Source organism: Zonotrichia albicollis, chromosome 17 (genome assembly GCF_047830755.1).
Source record: "Zonotrichia albicollis isolate bZonAlb1 chromosome 17, bZonAlb1.hap1, whole genome shotgun sequence".
In the NCBI taxonomy this organism is placed as follows: domain Eukaryota; kingdom Metazoa; phylum Chordata; class Aves; order Passeriformes; family Passerellidae; genus Zonotrichia; species Zonotrichia albicollis.
Genome location: NC_133835.1, coordinates 7570456 through 7589835, shown reverse-complemented (window position 1 = coordinate 7589835; position 19380 = coordinate 7570456). Strand labels below are relative to the sequence as shown.

The 19380-nt window shown below is 39.9% G+C and overlaps 1 protein-coding gene across 7 annotated transcripts in view; it reads left to right on the top strand.

Moving 5' to 3' along the window:
- The first annotated feature begins 11761 nt into the window (after positions 1–11761).
- ZMYND8 (zinc finger MYND-type containing 8) overlaps positions 11762–19380 on the top strand; it is a 43851-nt gene continuing 36232 nt past the window's right edge. For 2 of the 7 annotated variants that reach the window (XM_005491287.4, XM_005491286.4), the window contains exon 1: positions 11762–11910. In XM_005491287.4, the coding sequence (XP_005491344.1) occupies positions 11897–11910 (14 nt within the window). In that variant the 5' untranslated portion in view covers positions 11762–11896. Of the gene's footprint in view, positions 11911–12037; positions 12316–12940; positions 12997–16422; positions 16873–19380 lie in introns of those variants that run through there. The other 5 variants (XM_026796002.2, XM_026796003.2, XM_014270057.3 and 2 more) reach the window with 5 other exon arrangements.

The window sequence follows — 19380 nt, the reverse complement described above, 5'->3', positions numbered from 1 at the left end:
TATAAAAGAAACTGCAGTAGTTTATCCTTGTATTTAGCAGTATAACCATTGGCATGACCCAGTGGCTACACACAGAAAGAACCAGTCACTGGTACCAGATACTTCACCATTTTTATTTTTAAACTGCTGCTCTTGGGAATAACAATGATAACATTGACTATTGCAATTGATTTTGGCTTTTTTCTTTCCATTCAATGTAAAATACTTTCTGAGAAGCCTTGAAATCTTCAGGGCTTTAAGCCATGCAGTTGCTGTTCTATATTTGAAATTGGGTTTCTAAGCCTCACACACACAGGTAAACAGAAATACTCATTTTCCTGGCTCTCTCTGCTCAGGTTGCTCACATTAGTACAGCAGTGCATGTGTCACTGTACACAAATGTTCAGGACATTTCCTGTAATTTCATACTCAGGGCTAGTTTTGAGAAACCAACTTGTTTCAACAGTTATTTCTTCTTTGTGAACTGTGAAATAAGTTGTTATTGGTGTAACAGCAGAAATTGTAAGTGTGCCAAGTCCCTTCCTTTGGGCAAAAGGGGAAAAAAGTATTGCCTCAAAAACACAAACCATTTCAAGCCTGCCATGTCCCCACTTCCCTATACAGTTCTCTCTCCTTTGATATTCTTCTGTAAGCACACACTTTTATGTTTTCTTGAAATTTTTAAACAATCAACTGTGAGCAGCTACTGATGTAAAATGAACATAGCAAAGCTAAATGTAAGCCTATACAGAAGGGGAAGGTGATTTTATTCTAAACAAAACTGATTTCAGTCAGTCACGCTTATTCTCCTGCAGATTTCATTCAGTCAGTCCTTCACACTTGTTTTTCATACCTGCATTTTAACCAGGATTAGGATGTGTATGTCTGGCTAGTCCAACCAGGATTACTTGTGGTGCAACTGAGGACAAAGGAGGCCAGTTTGGGAGTCATCAGGTTTCCTGGGTTCTTTTTGCTGGGTGACCACATGCTGACTTTGGAATTGCCTTTTGCACCCTTCTGTGAGTCACTGATTGTCTGCCTGTCCTTCTGCCTCCTGCTCTGTGAAAAGTCTGTCTTTAGTTTTCCTTCCAGACAAGGGAAGTACAGTGTCTCACACAGGTGACAAGCTGTAGAGGACCCTGGGCTGAGAATTGGGCCTCTCACAATGAGGTTACACCTGGAGGGATCTGTGCTGGTCATTCTGACAGAGCAGCACCCATTCCCCATGGAGCCACCAGTGTAAACCAGCTCACTCACCTGCTAAAGCATGAATGGTGCTTGGGGTTTCTTGGTGGCTTTTTAGTCATGAAACTCAGTGCTATGAACTCTTCTGGAAGGAGGACAGTGAGATGAAGCTTCTGGAATGACTGTAAATACATTAGTGCTCTTTTGTATACCATTACTTCTTTGAGGGTTACCCAATAATAACAACAGTGCTGTACAGGCTTTGTGAGAGGAGTTTCTGAGCTCAGGTCCTGGTAGCTTTGTTTGAAAGGGTCTGCACTGTTCTTCCAGCCACAGATGTGGCTGTGGTTGAATAATGGCCTGCACTTCCTGGAAGCTCATTAAATGCCATCCAAATTGTAGGCAGTCAAAGGCTGAGAGTGCTGGGGGTTAGGCATGTTTACATAAGGGTTTGAGAGAGAATATCCACTAGTAGAATAACTCTGAGACAGACTAAAAACAGTATTTTATTGAAGATGTTGCAGGTGAGTGTAAGATGATGATCCTACCTGTCTAAAAGTGAAAGGTGTTTCACTTTATTTAATGTTTCGAAAATTTTAACCCTCTAGTGCATGATGGTCCTTAAAGGACATTTCCTTTAAGGGAAACAAAACAAAACAGGAAAAACCCCCACCACCATGCTAAAGGGAAAAAAAAAAAAAAAAAAAAAGCACTTACATAACTTTAACAGCCTCTCAGTTAAAATAAAACATCAAGCTTATCTGTTTGTTACAGGAATGCAGCCAATGAGAAAAAATGTTAAAAGACAACAGACAAAATATCTGGGAACATGTTTAGCAGACCTCTCTGTCAGGTGAATCTCCTACACAAGGAAGTGTTCCAACCTTCTTAACTCTGATAACTACAGAGGATAATTGTTCATTATTTCTGTCTCCCACTTGCACCCTGCCACTGTTGTTACTTGCTGTCTATCTTGGCTTTGCTTCAGATGATTCTGTTTGTAATCTTACCTGCATTTGTTAAACCAGAAAGATACCATGCTTGGTGTTTAGATTGTCATGGCTGGAATAAAAGACACCAGACAAACAATCAAATTAAGTTATCAAATCAAATAGATCTGATGGAAAGCTGCCACCATCTCCACACAAGAGAAACCAAATTTCTTTTGGTGATTAGGAGAGTACCTCACTAGCATGTACTGCCAAGTCTGTATCTTGTAACACAAAGTATGATATATACACATGTATTTGTGTGTGATGAGGCATTATTCTTTAAAAGCTACAAGGCACCAAGTTATTATCCCAGGTAGATGGTTGTCAAGTGACCAAGGCTACGGAAGAGGAAGTGGGAGAACTGTCCAAATTATAAAGCTCAGAGATCAATTTCAGTAAGGCTCAATTAGTGCTACCCCAGGAATTGTAACTGGGGAAATGGGAAAACAGATAGCTAGAAGAAAGATTAAAGTTTTGTCAAGTAAACATTGTTTATCCCCAAGTCCAATTTAAAGCAGTTTTAGGTGACTTAAGTTTTCACAGCAGTAACTTTACCAGTATCAGCAGACTGCAAGGAAAATTACTGGAAAGGATTGGAATGGAGCTGGAACTTGGCCTTGAAGAGTCACAGCTTCACTGGGCTACCTGTGACAGTGTCTCACCATGCACTCAGTAAAGAATTCCTAATACTGAATCTAAACCTATTCTCTTTCACTTTAAAACCATCCTCCCTTGCCCTGTCACTACATGTTCTTATAAACAGTCTCTCTTCTTCCTTCTTGTAGGCTCTATTCGGGGATTAGCCCCGGTCATCAGGGAATGACCACGCACTGCCACCAAGGATTACAGGCTGGTGTCTGCAGAGCTCCGCAAGGATCATCCCACGGCAGGAGCAGCCAGGGGAACGTGAACAAACCCTGGCACAAAGGCCCTCGGAGCTCTAAGGGATAACTCAAACCCTTTATTGGCACCCAAGGCTCATGCAGCCCTGCCCCAAAGCCCCCGCCTGGCGGCACAGCTGCCCAAACATCGGCTCGGGGCTGTCCCTGACCCCAAACCCAGCTCGGGGCTATTCCCGATCCCAAACCCCGGCTCGGGGCTGTCCCCGATCCCAAACCCAGCTCGGTTTGGGGCAGGCCCGCGCTGCGCTGCTGCCGCCTGTTGGCTTGAACGAGGTACTGCAGGGGCCGGCGCACGCACGGCCGGGGCGCAGCAGAACCACAGAATAACAGAAACACAGAATAACAGGATAACAGAATCACGGAATAACAGAATCACAGAATAAGAGAAAAACAGAAGCACAGAATCACGGAATAACAGAATCACAGAATCACAGAATAACAGAATAACAGAACCACAGAATCACAGAATTACAGAATCATGGAATAACAGAACCACAGAATCACAGAATTACAGAATCATGGAATAAGAGAAACACAGAATCATGGAATAACAGAACCACAGAATCACGGAATCACAGAACCACAGAATCACAGCATCACAGAATCACTGAAACACAGAATATCAGAATCACTGAAACACAGAATATCAGAATCACAGAATCACAGAACTACCAAATCACAGAATAACAGAACCACAGAATCACAGAATAACAGAAACACAGCATCACAGAAGTTGATGCAGTAACTCACCTGAAATGGGATGAAACATTTAAAAATAATCATTGACCTTTATAGTCCCAAAAATGTGATAAACCACAAAGTTTAGAAGGGAATTGAGAAGAGGATTGTAAATTAGCTCTTACAGTTTTGGGTTACTGCAGGAAACACAGTCAGTCTGACTTAACCTCTCGTGTCCATTTGAAATTAACTTCTTAAACTCCAACACTTCCATTCTCACACCACTTGAAAGAAATATTTTTTTCAATTTTCTAATATGGGAATACATTCAGTTCAGAAAATGTTATTCTGATTACAACAGCTCACTTGAATGCGAATGAAATGTATCTCCAAAAGCTCAGACAGACCTTCCTTATTTTACTGATCTTTTTAGGGAGCTGCATTTCAATCTGACACACCAAAGCTCAAAGTTATCATGTGCTTTGTGCAAGAGCACTCATTCTGAATGCCACTGGGTATTGACAAAACTTTGAAGATATCTGCTCATCATTTGTAATGAAATCAAAGGTGAATTTTGAGGGCCCATATATCCACCTGTTCTTACCATTAATCTGTTGAGCTTTATTTAGTGTATATTTGAGTTAAGTATGTGTGGCTGCTGTGTGCATTCTAGTAGGAGGCCCACTTTATTCAGGATTTTCTGTGTGCTGCTGCACCATAGAAGAACCCATTTGCTTCTAGCCTGTGTCATTTCTGCCACCTTGACTAAGATTTGCTACAATACTTGATATTAAACAGTGAATTAATTATATGGCCAAAACCATATCCAGACTGAGAACCTGAAATTATTTCAAATGCTTTTTATTTGCTTGTCTTCACAGAATTAAATTACTACAGGAGGTATTTGATGTGGATGGAGGAAGATCATGCCTTGGGAAGCTCCTTTTTCTCACCAAAAATAGGACTGATGTTCTATGGGGACCTCACTAAAAAAGTGTTTTTTTTAGTGAGTGCAATGTCCCGCAAATGAGCACTAGGGGATGCTGCACTCCTACACAATTTCGCACCTGTGGCCTTATTCCTTTCCACAGAAGAAAATAGAGAAAAGAAGCTTTTGATCATTCTATGCAACAAGGCTATTTTATTTGTAAGTATTCAAGTGAGTAGAAATAGATGATTTTTAAAATTATCCGCTAATTGTCTGTCCTGTTAGGTATAAATGTCCTTTTTATGTGTGTATAAAGAGGTTTATTTGTAAATATTAATCATATTGAAACATCTAAATCAAGATGTTCCATGTTCCATGATCCCAGTTCAATAAATTGCTTGCAGAAGCAGGTAGAGAACATAAGATACACTATACACAAATCTACAGAGATCTTTAGTCCAGGGCTCAAACTGTAGAAATTGCCATTTGAGAATAAACACAGAACAATTTGTAGGTCTGAAATTTGTTACAGAGCAAAGCTGGTCATTCTGCACTACAGCTTGTTTTTCCTGTCAATAATTCCCATTGCTTTCAAGTGCTTATAAAAACTGTACAAAATGTGAATATTTAGATGTTTGACAATTATGTAAACTTCCATAAGATTTTAAAATTAAAAACAAAATATAAAAACATGTAGGTAACATTTTTCAATTGAAAGAATGAGTTTGGAACAAGCAGGAATGATGAGCTTACTTTTCAAAGAATTGCTATTTAGAGATTGCATTTGCTTTGCAAATGTTTGCAGATAGATGCAATATGAAGGAGGTTTTTAAATTTTTATATGTGAGTTATAGAGGACCAGTTTTGGTATGTTAAATAATACAGGCAGCTGTGTTTGAAGTTTCTGCTGAGAGCCCTACCTTAGGACATGCTGCTCTGTTCTTAAGATAGTGCAGCTTTTGTTTGTCAGAGTCCCTTTTTAGGGTTTTGTGCCATCAGAAAAAAAGGTAATTTTCTGGGTTTTATTTGAAATATTTGTGGTATTCTATGCTATCTATCAAGATCTAAGTTTTGAACAAATGCATACACATGCAAATAACTCCAAGTGTCTGTGCTCTTTATATGGTTAAAATGCTGCAGACAGGTTCACTTTTGACGTCTCTCAACTGTGACATCACTCTAATGTCATATGAGGATGTTGTGGCCTTTAATAACAAAACTTGCAGACTAGTGACATACTTAAGATTTATTTTATGTACATAATTAGCATACACTTGGATTTAATTGTTAAAGGCAAGTAGGTTAAATAGAGCATGATTTGTTCTGCTCTTTCAGAATTACTTTCATGTGGGTGTGCATTTCTTTACAGTAAACAGAATGAAACAATTGTTGAAAACAACTTTGCAGTGGCTTTATCTCAGGAATGTCCTCATTTTTGTCACCTGATAAGGGGCACTCAGTAAACACTGGCTGTGAGTCCAGCAGTGCAAGCAAAATAACACCGTGTAAAGGTGGCAGAATGAATTCAACAGTTTATGTACATGCTAATTAATGTGAGTGACATGTGCTAATTACAGGCAAGGCTTTCACCTGGCTTGAGAAAGCAAAGCTACAGCTGGAAAACGTGTTGCTTCTTTACAGGGACATGATTCTATTTCAAAGGCTTTTTTCATTCTTGAAGAGACAAAAAGTCAGATCTACAAACATTAAGACATGGAGAAAACCTAGTTAATACCACAAAAGTGATGAAGAGCGGGATGTAGTGGATATTCCACAGAAACTTCTCATGGTGGTAGCGATTATTTCAATCACCTGGAGCTGCTCATGCCTGCTCCCAGTCCTGCCATGACAACAGTTACTGCAGCAGCGCTGTGAACTGGTGTGAACTGGAGCCTTTCCTGGCTGAAGTCAACACAATAAATCTTTGATTCACTGTTCTCAGTGTCACAGTACAGACAGTTCTGCTCAAAGCGCAGCTGAGTGCTGTGGCTGGAAGGAAGGGTGAGATGCTTAAGCCAGTAAGTCTGACTGAAAAAAGAAAAGAAACTTGTGGTGGAAAAAGAAAGGACTTTTTGCTGGTGAGAGGTAAACCACAAAACTGAGATGAAATACCAATTGGAATAGTAAACAGAGAGGAGAAAGGTGTGAATACGCAGAGCCTTGAAGCTGAAGCCAAATTGTGAATTTAGTGTGTGGAGGAAAATGAAGGAGGTTAAAAGTGAAAGTGATATAGTCTGAATCTGCAATGGGTTGTGCAAGAAAAAATAATGTAATAACTTTATCTTTGTAATTCTGTCACTTGACATCTTTGGTATCAGCTTTAGCTTCTGGGACATGATCAGATTTAATTAAAAAGTCCCAAACTAAAACAACAGTAATAACAAACCAAAACATGAAAGAAGTCATGTGATCTGATTATTGCTAACCAACTGATTCCTGAATGTGAAAAAATCGAGAAAGAAATCCTGGTTGTAGGATTGGAGTTCAGCATAATGTAGTCCTGAATAATTCCTCCCTAATAGCAGTGACTTCCTTTTGTTTCCTTTAGAAGAGCCCCATGCCAGAGTAAGTGATATATACAAGATGTCTCACACTTGGCCATTAGAACCACTTGGTGAAATACAAACTTCTTTCAAGATTCTCTACTTAGGCCTCAAGCAGGGTATTTACATTTCCATGGCCACAGAGCAGGGCTGATAAATCCACTTGTTCACCTGCACCCTGGGTGTGCTTCAGGCCTGACATGCACCACATCTGCATGTGTCCCACAGCTGCTTTCTGGGGAGCTAGAAAAGTATTTGTCTGCATGTAAAATATGAAAGCAATTGTATCTGTTAGGCCTTCAATATAGAACATAAAGTTTAAATACATAATAATGAAAATTCAATTTTATACAGAATATCCAACAGCCCAGCTGTTTAATTGTGGAGAGATTGGTTCAAAGTGGGGGTGAAAGTGATGAAATGGGCTTATGCCTTAAGAAAACATAGCACTTCTTTTAAAAAGCTACAGCTGTTAAAGGGCTCAAAGATGCCTTTTTTTTTCTCCAGGTATTTCTGGCAGATGATTGAACATGAATGGAGATTTCCGTTAGAAAGAAATGTACATGAAGCAATTGCACAGCACACTAAAAATGGCTGTCAAGAGTCACTTAGATAATGCAGCAGATATTCAGTTGTGTGTTACAAACTGAACCAGGTTTTAATCTGCAGACAATGAGTGCCCATTTCAATCCAGAACAATTAATGTCAGCCCAAAGTACTGAAAGCTGCTCTTCAGAAGGACCAAGGCATGCCAAGCCTTTTGAGCTCATGGGCAAAACCAGGGGCCTGCTGTGCATAGATACCTTCTCCTCTAGTTTCCAATAATTTATGAAATTACCAACCTTCTTTGACAGGTCACTAATTTTAGAATCCAGTCTACTTTTAAAAATCGAGGAACTGTTTTTATAGATTTATTGGTGGATTCTATACTGGACAGTGATCTACTGGTCTTTGAGCAGTTACTGATACTTTGTCAGATTCATGATAAAGGGGAAACACTTGAAGTGGTTTTTTTTTCCCAAGACACTGAATGACAATGTTTTATGTTCTTAGTCTAGAAATCAGGATTATCAGCCAATGATTTGGAAATCCCAGATTGAGCTACACACTCTTATTGCATTTTCTTTCCCCTGTTTTTATTTATTTATTTATTTATAAACTTGAAAAATATGAAACTTCCCCTTTTGTGTATCTGTTCAAAATGCTCCATCTTTTGTCCATCACTTAATGTTCCATCACTGTCAGTGATGAGGCAGCCAGTGTAGGGAGGGGTATATATCAACCCCTCCTCTGTCATACAGGCAGACATTTTCCTTACTGGTATTTGTTGAATTTGGAGGCTCTGGTATATATTATGTAGTCTAGTCCCTTATAACCCTGTGATGCCTGGTGTGTGTGTTTCCTGGGGGTGATACACAGCAGGCAGAGGTCTTTGCAAAGGCCTGTATAATGGGTTGTACTTTTAACAGGCTGTCTTTTAAATTCCTTTTGACTGACTGTGCTTTCCACCTTTCCTTTGGTTTCTGTGTTTAGCCTTTTTTCTTCCCCCTTGTTTTCCCTTAATATCTCCAAAGAACTGAAAAGGACAACTAAAAGCTAATCTGATCTCTGCCCTCTTTTCTGCTTTAACAAAGCTTTTAGCTTCCCCTTTCATGCTCTTTTTAAATTTGCTTTGTTTTCTTTACCTTTCCTTCCCGCCCCCCCCCCCCCCCCCAAAAAAAAAATCACTCCTCCTACATAAAAGAAATGGTCAAGCTGCAGCAGGACACACAATCATGGAGACTTAAAACAAAAATCTGTATTTTCCAGATGTACCTGGGTGTTATAACCAGGCTTGTACCTCCTGCTGCAAAATAAGCATGAGGACAAGAGAATAAAGAGAAATATATCTCAAGCTTCTCCTTTGATTCCTGACAGAATTCTTTTGTCTGTTTGAGCAGAGTAGCCGAGTAGCTGAATATACACGCTCTATGTGTCTGATGTGCTTTCCACGGTTCTGTTCCTGCTAATGACTGCAGGTTTATAAATTTTTCTTTTGCATTTTTGCTTCCTTGAATCAAGAGGAGAGGGGCCTTAGGCCTTTCCTAAGGCTGCTGTTGCCTCTCCCTCCACTGTGTGCTCATTCTGTCTGATAGGCCCAAGTGTGTCAGCTTGGCAGCGTTCCCAGGCACCATCAGCATTACAACATTCCCTGAGTTGGGTCTGGGTTAGCACAAAGCATTGACAAATTCTGTGTATTCAGTTTTGTTCTCATGCTGTTCTTCATAGGGATTAGGATTTATTTTTTTTTTAAGAGAATAATATTAAAGCAGAGCAGTCACACAATGAGCATAAATGTTAATGGCTGACAATCCTCACATTTATTGCTTAGGGGAATCAAAATTTGGATGTTTGTGTGCTGGGGGTGATATCTCTGAGCAACATGGGCCTTTAGGTGTTCAATTAAAAAGAAATCTATCTTGAATGGTTTGCACCGTTGAAACTGATGAAAGTATTCACTGAATGTCATGAATTTCCAGTGTGTTCCTGCTGTTGTAGTGGGCTGTATGATTCCCTTTATAGCAGCACTCTCCCCAGTTTCTGCTTCATTCCTAAAACAGAACAAACGGTCAGTGTATCCACAAGCCTTCCTGCTCTCTGCCCTGAAAAACATTGCAAAATCTAAAAAGAGAAAATGCTTCCAGCAGGGACTCCAGAATTCCTTATGACATGATAATTTATACCCTGGGCTGTTAATCTGCTGTTGCAGCCTGAAATGCAGAGACACAGAAGTGTAAGCACAGCCATGGGCTGCTGTGGCAGCTCCCTGTGACAATGCTATCTCAAGGAATAATCTGAATGCAGAATGGGACAATGCAGAGCAGGATGACTAATTTTACTGAGCGGCACAGTTATGAGTCACGTGTGGGCTCTCAGGCAGTGAGGTTTGTGTGCTAAAGTAGTTATATCGTGAGAGGTGCTGTATGGAGGTAAGGGAGGGCACTAGGTTTTGTTGTGGTGATTGTTTCTGGGATTATTAGCACTCGACTAAACGTGACATGCATATTCTCTTTCCAAATGTCGTAGATTTATGGAAGAGGGCTTTTTATAGCTGGTTTTGCACAGTCTGAGATCCTGCATGTTGTACTGGAAAAATGCTTATTTTTCTTTGGTTATTCTATCTCATTATTTAATTATTATTGTTTCAATGTTAAGCGTCTCCCTCTACGCCTTCCCTTGTTTTGGTTTTTTTGCTTTTGTTTAATAAATAATTATTTGATATTCAATATGCTTCAGAATCACCCTTTCATCTGCAATTTGCATTGCAATCTTCATGGCTACAGAATGATAATACAGAGCTATATAACACGGATGCAAAATTTTGAACAATAATACAAAGGTTTTCTAAAAATTTAACCTTTAAGAGCTTCATCTGGAGTTAAGGCTTCCTTCTTGGCATAACGATAAACCCTCCCACTTTCACTGCATTAGGGAAAAGAATGGAATCACATTTTTTAATCAAAACCTTGGAAAATGGCCCAAGATCAAACCGATTGCTTACACCCTGCTTTCTCATTGTTTCATTCGCAGCATTTTCGCAGGAGATAAAAAAAAAAAAGAAAAAAAAAAAGGTAAAGCAAAACCATCTGAAAAGCTGTGTGAATGTTTTCATGGGGGGGTTGCTGACCGATTGCCACGTCGAGAAATCAGTGTTTGCAGGGCCTGTGCTGCGTCTCAAAAAGCGCCCAGGGCTAGAGGGTTAACGGACAGGAAGCTGCAGTTGCAGCCGCTCCTAAGGAAGTCAGTCAGTTTTTGTGTAACAGCCCAGCCAGGCCGAAAGGTGGGGGCCGGGGGGGAACGGAGAGCTCAGGCTCTGGGGTGACATGGATATTTTTAGTTTGGCTCTGCAGCATTTTCAACGCAGGGAGGGCCTGCACCAAGTGGTAGCAACGCTCTGTGATGAAGGAGTTTCAGTTCTGGAATGGTTTTTGGGGAAAAGGAGACAGGAGTGTTTCTGTTTAAGGCTCCTTTTGCCTATTAAGACTCAGCATACCGTGGTATCTAAAGAAATCACACTGTAGGTACATGGTTGTTCTGCTGCACGTTCATATATTTAAATTCTGGAGCAGGAGAACCTTTCTCTGAATCCTGAGTTATTAATTCCAGTCCCTCCTGTGCACATGCACTTTCGGTAAGTTTTGCTCTCTGCCTGTGGCCTCGCTTTCCCGGCCAGCAGAGCCCCGGCCAAGCGAAATTTCGCTTTCCGTGCAAACAAAAGAACAGCTCCTACGACCTGGGCAAACTGTGCCTCCTTCGCATTTAGAACAGACAGCTGCCTTCACCAAACGGCACGCTGGGGCCCATTTGCCGGGGCCGGCGGTGTGCTGGCCCTTGCCCGAGGCGGGCGGTGCGCGGCCGGGGCCGGGCCGGGGCCGGGGCGGCGGTGGCGAGCGCGGCCGGGCCTAGCGCGCCGGCCTGCTCCGAGCCCGGGATGGCTCCTGCTCCCGGAGCCGCACAAAGATAATCGCTCAGGAAGTGTCTCAGCCAATCCCCTGGCGCTTTACATGCGGATTTGCCGGGGCAGCCAATCCGGGGGCGGCTTTCATGGGGAAGACAGATCATCAAGCCCAAGTGCCAAGCCCTCCCTGCCCGAGTACTGAGAGCCTGTCCTCCATGTTTTATAAGTATTGACATAACACTGTGTTAACAATGCATCCACAGAGGTAAGCCTTGCTTTTTACATTGCTTTTTCTCTAAGACCTATGAGTTGTGGGTTGAGAGTGTGATTCTCTGTGATTTCTCGTGCAAAACTCACACCACAGCACTTATATTAAGTTGGAACTGTTTAAATTTGCTTTCTTGGGTCACATGGTTAGTAGCCATTAGCCACAGCTTTATTTTACAGTCTGGCAAAGCCTTGGCATGCCTACTTCTTCACAGGAGGATGGTGTTTTTAGAGTTTATCAAGATCCTGGTATTCCAAAGGAGGTTTGTGTCTCTGAGCAGTTTGCCAGCACTATTGTCTGTTGTGTCACATGCCTGCTGGAGAGAAAATGGAAGCTAGGGAGCAGATGCATTTAACTGCCCTACAGGGAGTCAAGCAGGGATAATGGCAGACAGAGGAACAGGCAAGTTTACCTTTCTAAACAGTGAATGGAACAGCTAAGATAAGTTATCTCTGAGAAAATATGGGATTTTTAAAAACCTAGGCATCAGCAAAAAGTGCTAATGGCAGATTGTAGATATTGGGCCTAGGTGGTGGTGTGCTGTTGCATCATGTTTTTTATGCAGTTTATCTTAACTTAAAATGATTATTGAACCTTTTTTCTTGCAGGAGTAGTTAATACAGCGCTTTTCTCTTTCTGAGGGACAATGTATGGTTAATATTTTGTTCCTTTAAAAGGGAGTTTTTATGCTGCAGATTTTGGAAATGGAGTGCTGCTCAGTAAAACGCAGCAGTGCATCTGTTTACAAATCTGATGCTTTATGGAAAATGTTTTTGAACTGTTAGCTTTCTCGTTTTGCATAGTTCAAATAAACTAATGCAACTTTTATCTGTGCCTTTTTGTTTTACATTGTATCAGCCACAGTTCTGTGTTGTGGAGTCCAGAAGATATAAAATCATGTGTGGTTCATGACAGTAGTGCATGTTGTTCGTTCTTGGGGGTTTTTTTCCCTTTTATTTTTTTTTAACTTTTGGTTAAATGCTACGTAATTATTTCAAGAAATTCCTTTTTGATCAATTCCCAAATCTGCCAGCCTGTTGTATCTCCTTAACTGGAAAAATGAGATGGGTGCTTGAACAGTTGGTAAGTAAAGCAGCATGCTACTCTCTGAACATTTTTAATACTTTTCCAAACATTTTGTTTTTACTGGGTCAGTCAGTGCAGTAGATGAAGTGATGTTACTGGTTAGTCATATAAAAGATCAGATTTGCTTAGCGTCCATTTTAAGGGACATGTACGTGTAAACTGCTCTATTTGATTGCACTGTTTTTCTGATAATTTGTCTCTAAATTTTGAAGCTTTTACTTCCTGTTTACCTTAGGCCAGTGAAAAATATTCTACTTGCTGTTTGTTCCTAGATCATTAATTGCCGTGTTTGCAGGGTAAAGTGCGTTTTCACCGTTCCTTGGGCTTTTTGGGTGTGATGAAAGTGCTAGTGCTCAGCAATGAAGTGACCTTATGAAGTAAAGTAAATAACGCTTAATGAGCATATGTTTCTGATACTATACAAAGTATAACCTCAGACAAGCTTGCTTGGTTTATAACTAATTTAGAAACATTTTGTGCTCTTTATAAAGATTTTAATTGTAGCGCCTGCCTGCTTGTTTGAACAGGCTGTTTTTCAGTGATCACCAGGGCTGTTACAAAGGCAGAGGAAGGATGCTCTTTTGTGCTTTTAATGTAATTTTTGCACTTGTTTTAACAGTCCATACACATTCATTATTTTATGAAAGAACTGAAAGCTAGGCTGGCTTTGCAAATAAATGACTGTGCTGAGGCACAGGGCATGCAAACTTTTATAGACCCTTGCCATGTATTTGATAACGTTCTTTTAACATAGCAATTTACCTCTGGTTACTTGTTTACCAGTATGAGTATCTTACTTTGAATATCTCACTTTGGCTAAAAGCTTTCCTTCCCCCCCCCACCCAATGTTCCCCCCCCCCCCCAGGATTAAATTATAAGAATGTCTAGTTCAATTTGAAACCTGAAATACTGCTGGGCTACCACTGAATTTCATGTCATAGTAATTCTGTATGCAATTTTAATGTACTTTTCAACATACATGAAAGTGCTGACATAGCTAAGAAGTTATTCTGGTTTTTGTTCTTCAGTTACTAAAAACCAGAAATTACATTTGGACACAATTTTCCTAGTAGTAGTTTATACATGTGAGCAGTTTACTTTCAGCCTTTAAGGGTGAACAACATAATATTTGTTTAATGTGAGGAAGCAGGGGTAAGTGATCTGCAATCAGAAAGCTTGCATTAAAATGGCTCCCACAGGTTTTGTTAAACCAGGATCTGTTTCAAATCTGCACCTCCAGACACGCTGCTGACAGTGAAGCGCATTTGTGTGAGCTGCCCTCGTGCGTGTAATGAAACGGAGCATCGTGAGTCTGTTAAAAGTTCACTATTTTCAACCGCTGGAGTGTAATTCTTTTATAGTTCACAAAAAACAAATGTCTGCATTGCAGCAAGATGTCTGAGGCAAGGTAGAGGCAGCAGCGTTGTGCCTCGGCTCGGCCCAATGGCGCTGCTCCGCCAGCGCCGGAGCCAATTGCCGCAGCAGGCAGGTTAAAGATTGACAATTGCAGTGGCAGGGCTGAGAAAGGCCTTCTGGAAATTTCTGCCATCTTTGTTCCGTCTAAGCAAAGCAAATTCAGCCAAGCTGAAGGATTTCAGATGTATATATTTTTTGGTGCTTTGTCAAGGTACAGTGTTAGCACTCGCTTCCCTAGGTTGCGTAATAAGCTGGTTTTTTTTCTGCTCAGGACAGATGGAATGTGGGTTTTTGTTTTAAGTGACAGATGCAGGGAAAATGCACGTATGCTTTCTCCCCAAGATTTTACTGGCCTGGATCTTGTTACAATCACAATTAGACAGGACATGTATGAAGCAATGCAGCTGAGGTTTATTCAGCTTGGAGCAAATGGCCATTATTCTGATTATAACTAGCAGTTAATCGTATAATTACACTGTAAGTTTTCTGGCTACTAGAGAGTAATTTGAATTGCCCAGGATGAATATGATTAGGCATTATTATTTAGTGCCAACATCCAGTTACTTTTGTAATTAACTGGACAAAGAATGGAGTGGGGGGAAAACAAAGGAGTGATCTGGATTATAAATCATGGTGAAAACAGTAGCTTTTTAAAAGCTACATGCCTTTTTCATTCTTTGCAGGCAAACTGTTTTACTTGGAAGCTAAATAGTGCTAGGGAAAAGCTGAGTAATTTCTTTAAACAAATGACACTACTTAACATATTGGAAATGAAAAAAATGCAGAGTATAAACCACTCCAAATGTAACAGTCACCCCCCCCTCGCAGTAGGTAGGAGTATGAAATGTAGCAGAAAACCTACGTTGCTACTAAGGGAGCATGTAATGAAAGGAACTTCATGCTCAAAAAGCAGAAATAGATAGATTACATTACAAATTTAGCCCTTCATATCATGTCCGCAAACTTCAATTGGCTCGTCTTCCTGAGCTGTCTTCCATTTTGTGGTATCACTTTTGCTTGAGGTTTTTGTTGTTGTTTTGTTTTGTTTCTGGTTTTGTTGCTTTGTTTCTCCTGTTCTGCCTTGCTTTCCAGTGTATTGTGTTGTTTCACTTCCCAGCTGCTGTGGATCCAGTAGCTGAAAAGTGATAGCTGGTGGTCAGTTTTCCATAGTGGTGGGTACTACTCCCAGCATAAAGGGAGATAAATCTCTGTAGAAGCTCTCCTCTGTCTGAAATTCAGGTATTAATTTGAATTTTCTAAATATCTTGAAAGTTGAACAAAACCTTTGCCCCTATGAAATGGAGTAGACAGCAGTTTTCAAATTTTGTTATTTGTGGATCCCCAGTATTTTTCCCATGGGGACATGAATCCCATTAGAGTGCCTTTAAGCCTGTTAGACTAGGTTTGATTTACTTGGTTATTGTCTGCAAACCCCTTTGTGGTGGCACGCTGGCTTTGAGGGGTCTGCAGACTGGAAACCAGCAGTAGGCCATCAAGCTTGGCCCTTTAAATTGTATTCAGAAAGTAATTTAAATACATTTGTTAATAAACATGTCTTGTGTTCATGGGTTAAAGACTAATTTAGCCATAGCTACATAGGAAGTGAGTTTCATGTATTTGGTAGTTGTCTGTCATTCTCATGTTAACCCTTTATTGCCTGTTGTCAGAGCATCTGTGCTTCACATTGTGAGGTTAAAACCGTGCTGTAACAGGATGTTTCCATTCTTAATTCAGCTGATATAAACCTTTACTTTCAAGCATGATTGTTCTCAAGTTATATTTGTAGCATCTAAAATCTGTAGCTGTTTGGTTGCCTTGCTTGGGCCTCAGCTGTATAGTTTATAGACTTAAAGATGACTGTGTGGCACCAAGGATCCCCCTCCCTCCCCTGATTTTTCTCTTTTGTGCAGCTATTTTAAATGGACACCGAATAAGAGTAAGGTTTTAAAAAGAACTGAAATGTTCTTTAAATGAAAAATAGTTACTTTGCTTGTTATCACAGGTAACCAGCTTAAACACTGCTGTACATAGATATCTGAATGAGCCTTTTGTGTATATTAATTACTTAATACAGAGTCTTATTTACTTAATACACATGGAGCACTTTGCAGGGAATTCTGCAAGGGGAAATGCAAAACATGAGGTGCTCACACTGGAGGGTGAAGTTAAAATTGAGTGATTTCCTTAGTAACCTGTGACTTCACAAATCTCCCTGTCTTGTGCCTTTTTAGTTAAACGTTCGGATGTCAGGTGTCCTTTGGTCCTTCTGTACCATTTCTGATATTTAGATGCTGCCTTTGAATCTTGCCCTGCTGTGTAAACAGGAGCTGCTGGTATTGAACAAAGTGCTACCATTTTAGCTCCAGAGCAGGAGTGAGGCAGTGCAGTGCTGGCAGACGCCATTTTAAGAGCCCTGCATAAATAGCATAGCTACCGATGAGTAAGAGACTGTTATAGGTGAGTGCTCATACAAAGCTGCTATTTATTCAGCAATGGCATGCAAATAGTGGTTTTTGGTTTTAAATCTTTTATTGAATGCAGTTTTTTTGGGAATCATTATTTAGAATTGCTGCTCACAAATGTGATGCATGAGAGGCAGGAATTATCTTAAAGATGAAATTCAGTTTTAGTGCTTATAGTCTTTAATCAGTTTTTTTTGTTTGGTTTTGTTTTCTGTTAATTAAAAGGAAAAATGATTTCCAGAAATATGTAGTTCTTGATCTGAAATTCATGTGTTATTCCCTGATGTAGATCTAGATTGTGTATGTGGGCATTAGCTGTTTCGAGTGGTTTTCCATATCTGTCAGTTTTTCTTGGTTAAATGTCAAGGTGCAGTAGTTCATCTGCAACTTTTAATTGCTCTTTGTAGTTACTATGGATTAGAACAGTTTATATATTCTTGTATATGTACATTTTCTCAGGTAAATAGTACTATTAGTAAAGGAATGATTCTCCTAAACAGAAAAGTCAGTATATAATTCAGGGATAAGAAATTGGAAAGCCTGAATTTTATATTAAAAAAACCCCACCCTCTTTTCAGTTTGATAGAGAACATATTTAAAAAATAGGCAGCTGAGTTATTTTTCCATTTTTACCTAAGTAACAATAAATCTTGTATGTTTGCAATCTTTTTTTTTCTTTCTGTGCCCAACTCTCTCTAAAGGAATAACCTCCACCCCTTCTACCCTTATTCAGACATGCTAAGCTAGTTTGTATGAAACCAATTAGCTTAACATTTTAGAAAACAAACTTTTGTTGTTGTTGTTGCAAGTTTTGTCAATATGAGTAGGGAAGTTTTAAATGATTAATTGGTTTTCTGGTCCTTTGACAGGGAAACTGGCAAAGCTTAAATTTCAGTTGTGTTCTTAAAACGTGTTTCTCTGTGTTCATTCATCTTAATGAAGAAATAAGAGTAGCTTTCAGAATTACATAAGCTATTTGTTGTATTCATTTATGTACTTAACTGAGTATATTCCAGTATAATTTCTGTTCTGCAGCCTCAGAGCATCCCATTCATACATGCATGACAGTAACACATGCTGGCTGAAATAGCTGCTCTGAGCCCTGCAAAAATGAATTCTCAAAATAAAACTCTCTAGAATAGTCTACTTGACCACACAGTTATTGTTTCCATAGAATGAGATGCTTGTTTTTAATTATTTTGCTGCTGGTTTTAATTTTCTTTTTATTTTATTGTGGGTAATAGTAAGGTAACTGATTAAGAACCTGTTTTTCTTGAATTGTTTAATTGGAAATCTTTTACTAATATCTGCACTTGGAAGTTTGTGCTTTATAAAGCATTTTCAGAATTTTCCTTGTATTGGTGGGAACATGCAAAGGTGCAAAGATGTCAGCTTTAGAAAAGTTACTGTAAACTTGCTATGAATTGCTGGTATGTATTTATAAACTTGAATCTCAAAGATGACCACTGCAGTCATCACTGCCAACATTCCAACAATGTCATGCTGTGGAAGTCATTATACATTACAGCAAATAAAGCAATGGGAGATCCTTTTGAAGAGCTGTAAATGTTCAGTGTCTTTTATAGCTATGTCTAACAACTTTTATTTAACTGTTCCTCTCCAACATGGGGATTTTTTTTTCTCAGAACAGTCTCTGTGGTTTTTTTATATACTGAAATGTTTGTGCCCTTAAAAGATTAATTAATTGCAGAGAATATGGAGATGTCTCTGTTCCTCTGAGGCTCAGGTTTCATAGTGTAGTAGGTAATTGCTGGATTTTGTGTGAATATAGGGAAATGTGCTCATCCATTGCTGATGAAAGTGGAGAACCTTGCTATCAAGTGGAGAATGCAGTTTTGACTGCTCATTTATAGTTAAAATCTTTGGGAAGGCTGTTTTCAGGCATCCTTTATGTGATGTGTGCATCCCTGCCCATGGCAGGGATTTGGAACTAAATCACCTTTTAGGTCCTGTCCAAGGCAAGCCATTGTATCATTCCACGATTCTTTGTATCAAGATGTGCAAGATACTTTGTTCACCTTACAAGTGTTTCTGAAGAATCTTTTTCTTGTTTATACCACTATTGCAAGAGCACTTTAAAGGGTGATGGAGGAAACTGACTCAGTTTCCTAAATTAAGCTCGTTACATGAGCTGAACACATCCTGAGCTGAAAACCCTGCTGTGCTGTCAGTGGTGGGTAGGAGTCCTGCCCTGTAACCCTCTGCAGTGCTGGGTTTGGGCCCAGGGACCCAGAACATCCTTGGTCAGTCTGAAACATCTCCTGGTGCTTTGGTCAGGGAGGTGGGAGCAGTTCCTGCTGTGGTGTTGCCATGTGGATCCATCACTCCCATTTCTCAGCCAGGATTCATGCACAGCTCTCTGGATTGTAATAATGATTTGTGCCAACTACTCTATCTTTCATGTTGTACCATGTTCCCCTAAGTTTGTTTTAAACAAAATGAGCTGATAGATTTGGATGAGTCTGGAATATTATGATTGCTT